General features: G+C 48.3%; 2 protein-coding genes across 2 annotated transcripts in view; both read right to left on the minus strand.

Moving 5' to 3' along the window:
* Positions 1-127, minus strand: part of PRR18 (proline rich 18) — a 1,032-nt gene extending 905 nt beyond the window's left edge. Inside the window, exon 1 of the mRNA XM_029223552.1 lies at positions 3-127. Coding sequence (XP_029079385.1) covers positions 3-127 — 125 coding nt within the window. The remainder of the gene's footprint in view (positions 1-2) is intronic.
* A 7,436-nt stretch (positions 128-7,563) lies between these two features.
* The window catches only part of SFT2D1 (SFT2 domain containing 1), a 16,344-nt gene continuing 7,172 nt past the window's right edge, over positions 7,564-16,735 (minus strand). The window contains exons 2-8 of the mRNA XM_029224067.1: positions 16,114-16,200; positions 15,455-15,537; positions 14,229-14,310; positions 13,250-13,285; positions 11,809-11,867; positions 10,256-10,285; positions 7,564-8,829 (exon numbers count right to left, since the gene is read on the minus strand). Coding sequence (XP_029079900.1) covers positions 8,790-8,829; positions 10,256-10,285; positions 11,809-11,867; positions 13,250-13,285; positions 14,229-14,310; positions 15,455-15,537; positions 16,114-16,200 — 417 coding nt within the window. The 3' untranslated portion in view covers positions 7,564-8,789. The remainder of the gene's footprint in view (positions 8,830-10,255; positions 10,286-11,808; positions 11,868-13,249; positions 13,286-14,228; positions 14,311-15,454; positions 15,538-16,113; positions 16,201-16,735) is intronic.

Genomic DNA, 16,735 nt, shown 5'->3' on the forward strand with positions numbered 1-16,735 from the left:
GCCCCGGCGGGGCGCAGGCGGGCACGGCCGCCTTGCGGGGGGCGCCCGGCTTCCGGGGCGGTGGGCGCGCGGCCGGGACCCCCGGGGCGGGGGTGGGCGGCGGCGGCGGCAGGGGCGGGAACGGCATGGTGCTGCCAGGCCGGCGGGTCGTCAGCGCCCTGGAAGGAGAGGAGCGGCTTTAGTCTCGGTGCGCGGGGCTCAGCGCCCTCCCCGTGGGTGGCCGGGGTCTGGCCCTCGTCCTCGCTCCGCACCCACCTCGGTCCGGCCGCAGCATCTCCGGCTTCCTCACGTCCCGGTGCCCACAGCCAGGGCTTCACGCCAAGGCACCCCTCCCTCCTTCCTTCCTCCCTCCCTCCTGGGGCCGGGGGCTCTGCCCCGACTCGGGTCTCCTCGCCTGGCTCGGCGGGCACAGCACCGTCCGCCCGGGCCACGCCGAGCCAGACGCGCCGGCGGGAGAAGGAGCCGAGCGCGGTGGCCGAGGACGCGGCGGGGCGAGGAGCCGCTGCGCCCGGCTGGTGTCACGAGCGACTGGACCGGGCGAGGCTCCCCAGCTGGCCTTCCACCGCCAGGGGCTAGTTTTAATCCACCAGAGGCGGGGAGAGCCGGGCGTGTCCTAAGCCCTAGGCGGAGTCCTTGCACGTTGGAGAGAAAATCCCGAGCAGCCTCTCGGTGCCTTTAAGATGGTGGGCCAGGCGGTGGCGGCGGGTGGTACCTATGGCCGGCCGGCCTCGCAGTCCGGTGTCGGAGGAGAAAGCTGGCTGGAGCTCAGAGGTGGGGAAAAGACATTTCAGGGAATCTTCCTGCTTTTGCTTTTATATAATGTTGATGCCACTGCTGAAAGACTGTCATTTTAAAATTAAAAACCTAGTTTTCCTTGAATAGGCAAAATAGACCAGTTTCAGTTAAATCATGATATAGGAAGTACCAGACATTAAGTTCTTTTCAGGAGTGATTCCTGTGAGCAAAGGAGAGTATTTATTGCTGCAACAGTGGTTCAGAATGAATGAGACAGCTTCACCGTCAACTTAGATTCTAGTGGTAGAGACATGAAAACACTCCTTCGATATTCAAACGTTTGTTGAATACATGAATAATTCAGTGAATAATTACAGAGCAATATGTCATAAAGTCAAAGTTTCACACAAGCAGTCCCTGCATTATTTATGGAGAACTGTCGGTTGTTTAGATCTGCAAAAAAAACATTTTCCATAGGATATGCTCTTCTGGGCTAACCCAGCAACGTAAGTAGGTTGTGTGGGGTATGGCCCCAGCTTAGCTAAGAGCATTCAAATGTGGGTAAACTCGTATGTGACCAACGGCCCCAGCGGCCCCGCCCAGCTCTCTGAACGCTCCTGTCGTGGCACCGGCACCTCCCTGTGGCCGGTGGCCACGAGGGCACTGGTCACTTTCCCCCCGCCTACTCTGATGTGTCCCCACTGGGTCAGGCACAGCAAGAAGGAAACTTGATAGGTGACCAGAAACATTTCTCATGACGGCTGGGGGCGGGGGTAGGTTTAGGCCCCATCATCTCCACCAGCACCCTCAAAACCACCACCACCACCCCACCACCCCCCCGTTTACCTCTTCTGCATAAAATATGCAAACACAGCTTCCAGACATGGACCTTCTCCCCTTCCCCACCAGGGCCTCGAGGCAACCTGTCTCCTCCCATAGCCCTGGGTGAATACATTTGAGACCGTTTAGGTCATAAGATATCTGTGTCGTAGGTCCCGAAATCACATATGCATTTTATTCCAGGTATTTCTGGGTGGGTGTGGACTAGGTACGTTAGCCGTGGCAGCAGGTGGACACTCCTGCCGGGAGCGTGGAGGGCAGGAGATGAGGTGAAGCTAGTGAAGACGGGGCGAGGGGGGGGGGCTGGAGGCCGGAGGACAAGGAGGGGGCTATGGTACCACTTCTGCAGGCACAGCCCAGCGGTAGCTGGACGCCCAGCGATTTGAGTAGGGACCCCAGCAGTTCAAAAGCTGTAACCGTATCAGCGACTGGGTTTCTCTCCTTCCGATTTCCTAATTCTTAGGCTGCTTCAGAAGTAATGACAGTTGAAGGGTGAGGGTCGGAGGTGAGTGTGGATTGGCATCTCATAATTATAACAGCTAAGGGATGTGATTGACGTGCTACGTGGCAGGCACTCTCCTGACCCCTCTGACTATCTCCAATCTACTAGAAAATGGGGGCTTAGGTGCGGAAACACCTCCCAACAACACACGGCTCCAATTAGATGGAGATGAGCCTCAGTACCAGCAATGGGGTTCCAGAGCCGCGTCTGAGCCATCACACTAACGAAGAGAAGGACAGTCTTTGGGCAGGGGTGATGGGGGTAAGTAGCCTCCACCACCCACACCAGCAGAGACTGAGCAGTTTCCCCCAAGAGAAAGTGAGAGTCCTCAGTTTGCCCAGCACATCTGACCAGACTGGTCACTGGGATTCTCCCAGGCACCCCCCATGTCTTGTCCCAGCCCAGAAGCTTGGGGACTTGGGAGGCTACAATCCGCCAGACCTCTGAGGCAGGAGAGTAAATGCTGAGTGCCTGCCCCCCGTCACCCGCCCAAGTCGGAAGGGCATTCCTCTGCCCCCTCCCCGCTGAAAGCCCCACAGTCCCCCCGGACCCATGGGGGAAGAGGAGTTCCCGTGCCTCGTGGCGGGTGGTCTGCTGTCCCAGGAGCCACAGGGGAGTTAGCATTTCTGAAGGGCCTCCGGCCTGTAGACTCTGCTGACGCACCCAAATGACAGCATTACTGGTCCCTGCCCGCGACCTCTTCTACCTGAAACCTCCAGCCCCTCGAAAATTAGAAACCCCAGCAAGGGCCTGGGAGGGAGCCTGGGAAGACAGCACGGGTCTCGGCACTGTCACGGGCAGCTGGCTGTTAAAGGATTTACACATTCTGTTTGGTTGAGTTGCTAGCCGGTGACAGTTACCAGTAAGGCAAGTCACACCAGGAGAAGATTGCCGAACTTACGTTCAGATGGAAAAGGGATTAGTCAAGAAATATAGTACAATTTAATTCGTAATTTACATAGGATTTTGCATAACAAGGCCAGAACACAACATTGGGGATAAACTGTTTATATATTAAATAGTCCAACTTAGCACTAGAATATCGTGGTGAGCGTATCAGTTGCACAAACATGTTTCTGGGACCATCAGAAAGAGTTGATCTCCAAAAAACACGATGATTACCTTTCACCTCGAGGATGTGAAATTTACTCTTTCAAATAAGCTTGTTAATTTGAAAGGAAAAATCAGATATATGTATTTGAACTGTCCACATTTTTTATGATATTTAATTTTCAAATTATGTTTATTCTATTTTCAAATTTCAAATAAACAAGGACAATACTTTTCCACCGTTTGGAAATTAATGGTAAGTTTTCCTCCTACTATTGTAGCAGAGCCAGTGTATGGAGAAAGACTTTTCACTGTAACAACCCTTTAAAGTATTTCTAGGATGAGTAAAATAAATGCAGAAAATATTTCAATCATTAAAATAAAATACCAAGAAGAGTATATCCAGGAGTATATCCCAAGTAAAACTATAGAGGGTTACTGGTCCACAGGTTTGAAACTGAACTGAAAATTATGGAGGCTGTGGTATGATGACCCCGCTCTGCAAATAATGGCTGTAGACATGCTCCCACTTCACACCTGGACCCCACAGATACATCCAAAATGGACGTGTGCTCTTTATCACACAGACATGTGTGATCAACTGGTCATCACCACAGAGTTACCAGTTGATTAAATTACAGCCAGTGATCGCACCATAATACCAGGAAATTAGCCATTATTTCAAGAAATGTTTCATTTTCCTCATTAACGTTTTAGGTTCTTGGTTCTACTAAGGCATATACTTCAATGTTCAGAAAAATTTCAAAAAGGAAAATAAATCAATCTTATTTTTCCAGTTACACCCTCTTTCCATTTCTATATTTTGATTCAAAGCATTTTACTTAATACAGCGAGAAGTAAATGTTCTAGATCCAACATCTAGAACTAAAACTAAATCTGAATTTTAAAACATGGAAAGCTCATTCTAGTTTTAAAAATCCTATTTTATTACTGAGACATAGAGAATTTGGCCAATAACTGGAAAACACCTCCATTTTTCCTTGTGACACTGGTCTGTTACTGTGAAAGCCTTCGCGAGCAGAAAACATTTAGGAAATTGTTCAGATATTATTTGCTTTAGTCTTTCTTTTTTCCCATCATTAAGATAATAATCCGCTTTATCGAGATTACTGCACTGAAACCTCTTGAGAGTCTTATGAGAGAAGAAGCAGTAACACTTGCATTTTACAGATGAAGAAACTAAGGTTTACCCAAATGGCCCCAGAGCATGGCGGGGGCAATACCCGTCCAGGGAGGGAGAGCCCAAAGCACGCTCACCACTCAGTGCCAGTGGGTCTCAAGACCCCTTTACACTCTCAGGACCCAAAGGGCTTCTGTTCTGTGGCCTCTATCTACTGATGTTAACCTTGTTAAGAATTTAAACCGAGGGGCTTCCCTGGTGGCGCAGTGGTTGAGAATCCGCCTGCCAATGAAGGGGACACGGGTTCGAGCGGTGGTCCGGGAAGATCGCACATGCCGCGGAGCAACTAAGCCCGCGAGCCACAACGACTGAGCCTGCGCTCTAGAGCCCACGAGCCACAACTACTGAAGCCCGCGTGCCTAGAGCCCATGCTCCGCAACAAGAGAAGCCACTGCAGTGAGAAGCCCACGCACCGCAGCAAAGAGTAGCCCCCGCTCGCCACAACTAGAGAAAGCCCGCGTGCAGCAACGAAGACCCAACACAGCCAAAAATAACTTAATGATAAAAAAAATAGCTGGCTTAAGGATTTAAAAAAAAAAAAAAGACTCTAAACCGAGACTTTAAAAAAAATGTTTACTAATACATTTAATGAAAATAATATTTTCTAAAACAAGTCAGAGATGAGTGGCGGGCTCTGTGCTCCATCCCTGTGCGATCGCACGCCCACAGCCTCGTGACTCCGCTGTGCGCTCACGTAGAGTGAACAGTGCAGTGTCGGGGTAATTACCAAAGTGGACCCTGAAAGGGTCTCCGGGACGCCCAGGCATGTCGGTGGCCTGGGCCACACTGAGAACTGCTACACTGCCTGCCAGGCGGCACAAGGAACACCTCTCTGATGTCGCCAACCATCACCATCATCATGTCCTCCTCTTTGAAAGCAAAACTTAATACTTGGTTCCTTCTTGTAACAACCTGGAAAAAAAGGGAAGCAAGTAAAACCATGAGATCATACAGGAAGAAAAGTCACAAGCTGTACTATTAAAAATGATACGCCTTCAGTTTATATTACCCCTTTTTCTTGCAAAGCTCAGGTTTTTAGATGTATGAAATGTACTTAGAGTCTTCCCATAGGGCAGGGAGAAGCAGCAGCTGTAAGTCTCATTTACCCTGTGCTTGGGACGTGCGTGCAGATGAACGCTTTCTTAGAAACCCCAGGCCAGCAGATGCTTCCGGGAATGGAGAATGGAGTTAGGTGGCTGCAGTCCTGGTGGAGTGAAAGAAATGGGGCTGGAGGACAGAAAAGCAGTGGTCCGAGCGGCCCTGTGGAGGCACCGCTGCCGTCACCTGGGCAGGTGTGCCTCGCTGGGGCCTCGCCGCCCACATTACCCGCAGGTGAGCGTGCTTTCTCAGGGCGGAACCCTTCTGTGTGACTGCACCCCTGCTCACCTCCACGCACCCCATGACACGTTAAATACACGTCTCCACGAGAGGTAGGTGGCGTGATGTGCTTCCTCACCCCACAAAAGCATCTCGCTGTAAGCTGTTCCTTAAATAATTCACTTGAAAGAAAAGTGCCTAAATTAAGGATGGTGAGAAGGCCACTGAGGACGGCGCTCTTTAACGCAGACAGTCCCACGTGGGCCGCGACTCCCGTGCGTGTCCCGTACCCCCAACCCAGCACTGCAGGTGCAACGACAGCCTTAAAGAGGCTTTGCAGAAGCAGACCGTGACTTTAAAGGACCTTGCGATGTTTGCACAGCTAGTTCATACGTCAGGAGATGGCTTAATTACCACTGGGAGAGAAGCACAGAGCGAAGTCCCCATCTTCCCGGGTTACACGAGTCGGGGAGAGAGAAGATGAAGGATCTGCAAACAGGAGCTGCTGTCTCTTCGCCCTGCTCCACCCCGACTCCGGTGCGGGTCCTTCTCCCAGACCCCCACGGGTCCTCTGTGGACACTGCCACACGGGGCCCGTCATCTCCCAGCCCAGTCCCTGACTGGACGCCAGCCAATGACGCCCCAGGACCTGAGAGGCCGCCCCAAAGCCCTGTCATCGCTGCCATTTCCAGCAGGACACCCTTGGCACCGCTTCCCGCGGAGGCTCCTACACGGCGATGCTGACGCCCTCGGGCCTGTGGGGCTGGGCGTCCCCTCCCGCAGTCCTGAGGGTCACTCTGGGGCCTCTCGGGTACAATGCACTGTGTCCCAAAGGCTCGCAGAGATGAGTGTAAAGCAGCCTTTCCAACAGATGCCCGCAGGCTCTTTTAATCGTCCGTCTACAGAAAGCTGCTGCCAGGCACTGCTCACTCCTTTATTCCTCCCAGCCGTCCTGCCGGGCAAACACCGGTAGAACCCCACGTTTAGACATTTTCTTGAGATGAGGAAATGGAAGCTGACAGAGGTAAGCACCTTGTCCAGGCTCGAATAGCCAGACGTGGGAGGGCCACCCCACGCCCGAGACACGCTGTCCTCCAAAGGGTGGCCAAGCTGCGGGCAGTCTTGGTGAAGGTCACCGAGCCCCGCTTCCCCTCCTGACAGCTGCCGCGGCCTCAAGCGGAGGCCCCTCAGGGGTTACGATAGATTTTAACTTCAGGGGGGAGTGCCTTTGAGGAGCTGGCAAAAGCGATGGGACACAGGAGCTCTAAGGTTTGCATACGTGCGGGGACGAGGGGAGCCTCCCCAGGGACCCGCCAGGGGACCGCAGCAGCACGAATTGCTCTCGGGGAGGCCGAGAGGGAGGCGCAGGCAGGTGCCCGGGCCGCCGTGCTCTCCGTGCGCGCTGCCGGCTGGCCGCAGGGCCAGCGGTGACCCGGAGGTGAGGGCCGCTCTGGGGATGATCCTGCTGTGGATCGGACCTCCGACCACGACAGGCCCCCTCCCAAGGGGGACCCCCCTGCCGAAGGGCTGCCGGAAGTAGTCTGACGAGGAATTCTGCAAGTAACGAGAGACTGGTCCGCACTTCCTCACAAGGCAGGGCCCAGCGCGGCGCGGGCAGACCTCGGACGCCGTCCCTTCCTGCAGGGGTCACACGTGCACCGTGTCCCACTCACGCCAACAGGCTCTGAAGCTCACTGAACTGTCCCCCCACCCCCCGTAGGGGGACACGGAGCAGCTACGGGGGGGACGCCAGGAGCATCTGCGCTGCTGCTGCCTGGCTGGACAGAGGGTCCCCGTGAAGCCGGAGAGCTCCGAGGGGCCGCAGCCCGGCTGTCTCAGGGCTCTGTCCCTCCCTCCCGCACCATCTCAGCGGACTCAGTGACCCTCCCCCCGCCCTGTCCCGAGGCCACGCCCCACCTCCACGGGTCAAGTCTTCACCCGAAGCTGCTCTGTACCGTCCCGGGATCCTCTGCACCCACACAGCAACGGGCTTCCAGCGGCTCTGTGGACACGTGGCTCTAAAGCATGACTCCAACCGTGGGCTCGACTGGAGACGAGGACCCCGTCCAGGACGGGGTGTGTCTGCTCTCTGCTCACCAGCCCAGCCCTCGTGCTGGTCCCCAGCAGACCCCTCACCGACTCAGCAAGTCCTTCTCCCACACCCTCCCGGGAGCCCATCCTCCCCCGCTCTCCTCACCGAGGCCGCCTTCCCTCTGCCCAGGGAGGTGTGGTGCCGGCACCGGGCCCCGGGCCATTTCCCTGCAGACGAGCTAGCGCAGGCCACGCAGGCTCTCGCAGGCTCTCCCTCCTCGGCGGCCCGGCTCCTCCCTCTCGGCAGGCTTCCCCGACCCAACCTGGCCGGTCAGCCCTCCTGGCTCCTCTGCTCCGACCTGCCTGCCTGCCTCCTCGGGCGGCCGTCCTGGCCGGCTCTGTGTTCGGGCTCGCACCCTGAACAGCACACTGATGAATAAATGCTTTCACTGTTACTCGGCCCTCTCATCCTTCACAGATTTGTGCTCAGCCCCATTATTAGGACAGAGATTGTATCTTACTCGTTTTTCTGCAGAAAGATTGCATAAGTGGCCAAACTAAATTTTATTCAACTGAATCAATGTACCACCACCCACTTAAAACATAAATTTGATCAAGAAAATGTTTTTCCCAAGTGTGGGTTTATTTCAAAATTATAAAGATTTATATATTATTTTTATTACATATAATTAGCAATTTTTAGCTTATAAAAATTTTCACATTTAAAGTTTTTATTTTAAAAGATATTTTTAAAATGTAGACATTTGAAAACCACCAAAAAAGCTGAATATATCTTGCAGCATAGGTTTACCCTTAAATATACACATCTCAGATGCTGTTTAGAAAAGATTAAAAAACTGGCTAAAAATCATTTACAAGTGGCAATGATTAAAATCTCCTTATCTCTGGAAGAGCATCTTAATGACACAAAATGAATTTAACGTCACAAGCATTTAACAGTTTAATTAGCATGTAGTTTTTATCAGTATACAAAATGGTCTTAAATGGTCAGTGCAGTTGTTTTTTTGGAGTGATTACTGTATCAGGAAAAGTATACTTCACCAAAGCCAGAACATCAGCTTTCAAATGGTCTTTTCAAAGAGTTTCTGATTTTTAACTCAGCAAAGAAGAACAGCATTTAATTACCGCATCCCTGGTGAAAAAACAAGAGGAAAAACAATATAATAATCTGCCTCCAGAGTGAACTTGCAAAAAGATTCCTGCCGAGAGACAAACACACGATCACCTTTTCCCGTCAGAACTCAGCGGAACCCCAGTACCTTTCCATAATTAAAACTTTGTTGAATATCACTTGAAATCAAGAACTGAGACATGGAAATAATTTCTTAGTTGCTAAAATGGTATTTGTTTCGAAATCTTAAACAACACATATGCTAATTTTATTATGAAGAAATAAATGTAAATACCCAAAACAACAAAAGTATTTTTAAAAAGAAACAACGAACTGGATTTTAAAAAGCAGAACATTTATAACTATGTCCCTAAGAATTCCAAAAAAATTCATGTGAAAAACCTCATTGGCCTTTCACATTTCTCTTCACAACAGTTAGTTTGAACTGTTGTTATATGAATACGGACTGTTAAGGCGAGCACCAACAGACTGGAGATGTACGGACAGACTGTATGCTGCTCTCAAGGGCAGGGTCCGACACTTCTGGGGAGGGTGGTCACTGCCCAGACGCCCTGCCCTGGCTGTGAGCTCCAGCTCTACTGCAGTGGACATCATTTGGGGCACCTTTTCCCCTCGTTGAGAAACAGCAAGAGCTCTCCCAGCCAAGGTCCTGAGGACTGACTGGCAAGTTACCTCTGCGCTCCTGTTCTAAGCCTGCTCTCCTTTAGCTGACCCTGCTTTGCTTTTTCTCCTTTTAAGTGTTCATCAAAAAGAATCATCCATTTGAAACTGAATAAAAATAGAACTGCTATCAATTTCCTTCACTGTTATATCAGGCGTACAATTCCGCTGTTTTTCATATGCAACCTATGTTCCAAATTTCACAAAGCAACAAAGCTGTGCCTCAACAGAATATTCCTCCAAACCGGTCAGATTGAAGACTGCAATTAAGTATTTGTTTTTTCCTCCATAATTAAATTAGTACCTTTCTCTGAAAAGATACAAGAAAACAGCAATTACCTCTTGACATACAGAATAAATGTTTCTACTGGCTTAAAACAAACATTTCTGTATCAGATTCATCTTTTCATTAACTTTCTTTTTTTTTAAAGTAGAATTTATTTTTGCTGAAGTCTCCATATCCTATTTACTGAATACTTGCAGTCGCGAAAGGATCTAGAATCTCTTGCCAAAATTCACTAACTGCAAATGTTCAGGTGGTAAATCAGAAGTACATTCCCAGCCTACCTGTTACATCTGTTCAACATGTTTTTTACTTGATATGGCAAGCTTCTATTCCACTCATTTAAAAAATAATTTCCTTCTGGGAAAAAAGTCAAAGTCAACCAAAAACAGCCTTTTAAATCACATTTTAATATGAAAATTCACGTATCTGTGTAAAGAGAATTAGAGGAGCAGAAACAAGACAGAATTGAAACAAGCTCACCTTGCATACGGGATGTATGACAGACTATACCTGCAAGAAAAATTCAAGAACGTTGAAACTAAATGATGTTTTCCTTTTTGCCAAATGGCCATATTCTAACACCATAAAAAATGAAGCAGCAGACTACTGCACAGTGATTCTCAAAGTATGACCCCTGACGGCATACAGCATCACCGGGGAACTTGTTAAAAACGCAGATTCCTGCCCCCCCCCCCCCACCTCCTGAATGAGAAACTGCGTCTCAGTAAGCAATGTGCTTTTAAAAAACTCTGATTCTGATGCCTGCTGAAGCCTGCTGTAATAAAAAGCCTGTTGTATTACCCCTTTTGAGCTATTTTTCAAAAATAAAAACTATAAAATAACAATAAACTGCACTCTCCTTCAGGGATAAGGCAATCATTAAGTACAGATTAACAATAAAAAGCAACATATTAATAGAAAATAACAAAGGTTTAAACTTTTCCGCATTTCACTGAAAAAGAGTAAAACAACATCATAAGGTTCTTTTGTAACACGTAGAGAATTGCATTTAACAGCTGTTGACATTCCATCAGTGGAAAGGTAGAAACAGCATCAAAACAAAGACTGGGGCTTCCCTGGTGGCGCAGCGGTTGAAAGTCCCCCTGCCGATGCAGGGGACACGGGTTCGTGCCCCGGTCCGGGAAGATCCCACATGCCGCGGAGCGGCTGGGCCCGTGAGCCATGGCCGCTGGGCCTGCACGTCCGGAGCCTGTGCTCCGCAACGGGAGAGGCCACAACAGTGAGAGGCCCGCGTACCACAAAAACAAAAACAAAAACAAAAAAACCCCACTGATCTCAGATTGGGTGATATCAAAAAGGAGAAATTTAAAACAGCAAAGTCAGGAAGGGGTCTACTGACGATTGCAAGGAAGCAAACAAGACTGAGCTCTAAAGGAAAAGGAAAACACTCGTAGAAATATTTTGTACGTGAAGAACACCTTTCTGGTCTGACGTGGGAGCGTGCGAGGAGGGCACATTCAACTCAATCGTATTTGCTGGGCCCTCAGCCCAGGACCTGAACGTGGCCTGGGGAGGGAGCGATCAGGAAGGATGGCGTGACTGAACACTCGGAGGGGAGGACACCTCAGGGAGAGGCAAGGGCACAGCAGCCTCGCTGAGGAGTCGGCACCAGAACGAACTCACTCGGCAGGTGCTCAGCAATACCAGGCAAAGTGAGTGGTTCCCCGCCGTGCCCTCGGGCTCATCCTGTGGCTCGGCCTGGACTTCAGGGTTCGTGTGGCACCACCTGCATTTCCCAGCATTTCTCTTTCACACATTAGAGAAGAAGTGAACGCAGCCCTGTGTGCCTGGGCAAGCACAGCCCCCAACTCTCCTCAGCTCTCCCACGTTTAGGCCCCCCAGGACACACTGCAGACCTCAGGCACCTGACCTCTCAGGAGGCCCTTCCCCTCCAAGGCACAGGCTTACCTGATCCGGTAAAATGCCAATGACCTTCCTAGGCTTACAGGCTCAGAACAAAACGCGTGGCACTGCTTAGGAAATTTTAACTTTCTATTTAGTGTAAGACTTACCAGGTCATTGACAAGAACTGCAATATGCAGAATAATAAGGCCAGCCCCTTCTTATGCCACTGACAACAGCAAAGACAAAGAAATAATGAGTTAAACATTTTTTTAAAAAATACTTTTCACAAGCAAGTTCAGTTCCTCCCCTTCAAAAATATAAACAATAGCTCCAACTTATTTCATTAAATCCTAGTATGACAAATTTAAGATTCAGGAGATCTGAGAATTACATATCCATAAATTGTATCTTCTTTCTAGAATCCTCTGATTCCATTTATTCAAATGCTGCTAAGTATATGGCATTAAACATTAATGAAATAAATGTGCATAGGCCGAAAATATTAAATCTCTCTCATGTTAGGTCCTTTAAGTCAAGGTTAACCTTTCTAAAATACCCAGTGGGTTATTAGATCTGTATCCTATGTGGAATTTACGTATCTTTCTCATTCACACTTGTTCATTTTCTTGAGTTATTTTTTGAACTAAAACTGTATTTTATTGTGATCTTCTGGAATAATGTAAGATAAAGTTTCCACAGTTGTTTTAAAATGATCTATTTTTAGAATTTCTTGTCCATCTTTATTTTAAATTTTTATTTATTTACTTTTTCACTTATTTTTAATCTACTGCTTATAAACAGACTGCTGGACCTTTCCAAACCAGAAATCAATTTTCCATAGGGAAATGCGAAGATTGTTTACGAAAATTCTTCTAAGTTATCACTGGGAAATGAGGTATTAAGTGCATTCTTGCACAACTAAAGTCCGGTCCTTAAATCATCAAAATTAAAAGCAGAACATTTTTGATGAACGTTTCTGCAGTGTGTCGTATGCCACCCCATCTTCTTTAAAGTGCGCTGTGTTCTTGGGAGCTCAAGAACCTCCTCAGACCCCTTTGGAGGTAGATAAGGAACAATAAGCAAATGTAATGAAGAATCAGGAGCATCGACGAGTAAACTGAATTGTAATAGAGTAACTTCTCTGAAGGCTAATGAGGAGCCGTTCACCTCATCCGTAAGTGGTGCAAGAATAATTTAAGTCCTTTTGTCCCTCTGTGTTAATCTGTTTGGGTTTGTTTTCCGGCCCTTTCTCCTCACTGTGTGGACACCCTGATGCTCACGATGCACTCCCCACCCTAGAGCCACAGCACAGCGAGGCTATCAGCACAGCAGACAGAGCACGCAGACCCTCAGCGAGGGCCTCTCACGGCCCTGGGCCTGAGAGAGGGGCCAGTCTGACCTGGACGCAAGCACGAGCTCACTTCTGTCTGTTTTAGGTGGCAGAATCCACTGCAAGCCTAGCCACTAACTAGGTTTTAGGGACACCCAGTCTTTGGTGGGTTTTAAGAAACCAGACTTTGAGCTCCTTGGAGATGATGGTGCGATGACAGTCTACCTGGTGAGGGGCCACACAGTTAGTAGAAAACAGATATGGTTGAGGTAACTTACCCAAAGAGCAGCGCACAGGGTAAGTATGAAACACAACTACAGGAAAGGAAAGAAAAATTGTCAATTTGAGCCTTTTCCAAAGCTTAACAAAAATGCATACACTATTCTGCATTCATTTGCATGATAACACGCTAGAGAACAAAATTAATGAGACCACTTACTCTAGTTGTCCTTATACGTTCCCTGAGTATTACTTTAAAGTCTGTGACTGCTGCAATGTTCCTCGGCAAATTGCAAGCACATAATAAATCACCTGTTGACTAAGCCAACAGAGAGACTGTCTCGAGAATGAACGAGTAACAGCGGCTGTTGTTATGGGTTTAGGAATGCTGGCGCTAACGTTTACTAAGTCAAGCCGCCACCGCAGGACTCAGTACAACCGCTCCTGTACAGTAAGTTCTGTTTTACTTAGCTTTACATAGGAACCTGTTATAATGATTTCACACAGAAAGACTGCACTGTCATTCCACAGCTATGTCCCCCAGAGGAGGCAGGGGAGAGACGAGGAGAGGCAGGGAAAGCAGTGGGGCAGGCGTGGAGACAGAGGCCAAGGTATTTGTGCAACAGTCCAACAGGGGAGCGACAAAGGCCGGGTGACAGGCCACCAAAATTAAGCCAACTCTCCCTGAGAAGCCTCATATGGACCCAGAGGTGACCCGTCTTCCAGGCCCACCCTCCAGAAAGTACACACAGGGGTCCATTAAGGTGCTCCATGGGGCCCGAAAATGAAATACATGCAGCTCTCATTTTCACGTGCAATACACAGAGCTACACTGTTAGAATACACAAAAGAAAACAGGATTCACCCAGCCAATCATTTTAGGTAATGCTACATAATCCAAACTCTTTAAACACACAGCCTGAAGAATGTGACTGTCATATTCAACAAGAGAATTATAACATTAGTACCTCCCAAAGTAATGCAAAAAGAAAAGAAAAACTCGAAAAAAGTTTTTTAAAAGTATCATTATTTACTTACAAGCATAACAATCGTTGCAAGCAATCTCGTTGTTTCAAACATTTTCTTCAGTTGTTTCACAGGTCCCATTAAAAAGCATGTACTATTTGAAACGAATAAAAGAAATGAGAGAGGGAGCTATTAACTTGTCCGGCTGTGTACAAATAAGTACTTTTAAGAAAAGAAATCCTATGTTAGTTTAATTAGAAAATCTCACTAAGTCTGTTGCATTTCTCCTTAACATTAGAAGGAAGCGTTAATCCTTCTGTCTTCTGCGACACAGGAACGCCTCTCACAAATCACTCACAGCGCCGGTGAGCGCGACCGCTGAGGCCGGTCCAGGCTGACAAGGCAGCCTGCTCTCCGTTGGTGCCAATTCAGCCACTGCTTCCTCACCTCTACGCACATTCCCCGTCATAACGAGAGAACAGCCCCACAAGCACTGTCGGCGTAAAGCTTCTAAGGGCAAAAGTGTGCAACTGCGCCCTCAGGCCTCTTCCAGGCTGCGGTCTGAGGAGGGGCATCGGGGCGAGCCCAGGAGAGTGGGCCGAGCTTGGCCACGGCTCACACCCCTGCACTGGGCAGCACCTCTGATGCAGAATGTCCCTGAAGAGGCAGGAGCTCACCTCTGAAAGCTGAGAGCTCGTAAATGTGACAACTACGCTAACAGACATCAACTCCCCCAGAGATGCACCCGAGGCCCCCAGGGGGGACTCCCTGAACGCCCAGTGCACAGTCCTCAGAGTCACTGCCACTGTGTGGCCCTGTCCAACTCCTGGGCCCGGCACTGCCACCCCCGATCTGCTTCCGCCGCTGGTCGGCTGGGCATCTGACGGTCCCCTCGCCGAGGCAGCTACAAGCCAGGGCTCCGGAGGACTCTCGGGTGGGAACCAGGCCTGGTCACCTCACTAGGCACCTCCCTGGGGAGTGACCCCCCGCCCGCCTCGTGCTACTACACCCTGCTATAAGATGGGGTGATAACAGTGCCCACCTCACAAATGGGGTGACAGACACAGAACACTTAGGATAGAGCCTGGCACACAGTAAGTACCTCCAAATGCTGGCTATTCTCACCATGAACACTCTATGATGGCAGCTGGCACACAGCAGGAGTCTAAGTATCTACTGAATGAATGTAAATTTTGAATTCACAGTATGTATAGATCTACAGAAATATATCCTATTAGAAAAGAAAATTTTGATGATAGCAAATGAAATATTTTGAGAAGCCAAACTTCTGTACATACCTGGCTAAGGCAGCAATATTTCCAAGGGTATAAAACACTGCAAAAAGCTTTATGCCACCAGGAAGCCACAGCAATCCAGTTCCCTGAGTTAAGACATTATAGTTATTTAAAAGTACTTTTACCACTGTAATAGGTTAAAATATAAATGTGCTACTATAGTAATAATAAAACAGTAATAATAGAATATATATATTATAAAGTTTATGTATAAATGTGTTAATGTATAGTCTCTAATTATATAGTTTTTTAAAAAGTAGTTAATTTTCAATGTTATTTGCTAATTTGAATCTTCTGCCTATTTGCATATAAGTATATATAAATGAGCCATTACATAACTTTCTTTATACATCTAAGTCTCACTCTACTTAAGTATTCTTTTTATAAATGGCAAGTCAAAAATCTAAATCACATCTAAATCACTGACTGCAACTCTCCTAATACACACTGATCTTTCTTAAATGAAATTATTTTAACAATCCATAAACCCCCCAAAATATTAATCTCTGCATCTTTTTATTGATCTCTACCCCTTTATTTCAGGGGACTAAATATGTCCCATCAGAACAGTCCAGATAAAGTGGACTGCATGTTGGGACTAAATGGAATGATCAGTCTCACACAAAATAGAAATTACGGAGCAACATACAGCCTTAACGCACAAGAATAGAGAAGACGATGCCACTGGCGAAGCATATGGCAAACCATTTCAGCCTGGTGTTGAAACTGAGGGACGAGGCGTCCAGGACCTGAGGAGAGAAGGGGAATTAGAACGTGTTTTTACATCATCACTTGCCGACCTGATGCTTTACATTAAAGCAAAGCTTCATGTTAATACAGACGATGAGTCTGCTTTACTTTGCACATTGTAGTGTTAAGAATATTACGATTCCATGGCCGTAAAGGAGACTATCAACAGGTCTGGGAATGAGACGGTCCTGAGGAGTCACTGTTAACTTTGCCAGGTGAGATAACAGCATTATTGTGTTATACAGTTTTAGAAAGCTCTCACCTGTTAGGGACAGGAGAAGCACTGATGTGGATGAAATGACGTAAGCTATGAGATACCTTATAAAATACTCATTGATTGAAAAGTAGGGGAAAGATGAAACAAGACGGGCAAAATGTTGACAGGTGTTGAGGTGGACTCATGGACACACACCTTCTCTCAACATCTCTATGTCCGAGGGCATCTGGGCAAAGTCCCTACATGCAGAGCCTGACATGGGGACTGTCCTGCCGGAACCTCTCTGGGGGCGGCGGGGGGGGGGGGGGGGGGGGGCC

This window comes from Monodon monoceros, unplaced genomic scaffold (genome assembly GCF_005190385.1).
Source record: "Monodon monoceros isolate NGI ecotype Baffin Bay Population unplaced genomic scaffold, NGI_Narwhal_1 Super_Scaffold_15, whole genome shotgun sequence".
NCBI lineage: Eukaryota > Metazoa > Chordata > Mammalia > Artiodactyla > Monodontidae > Monodon > Monodon monoceros.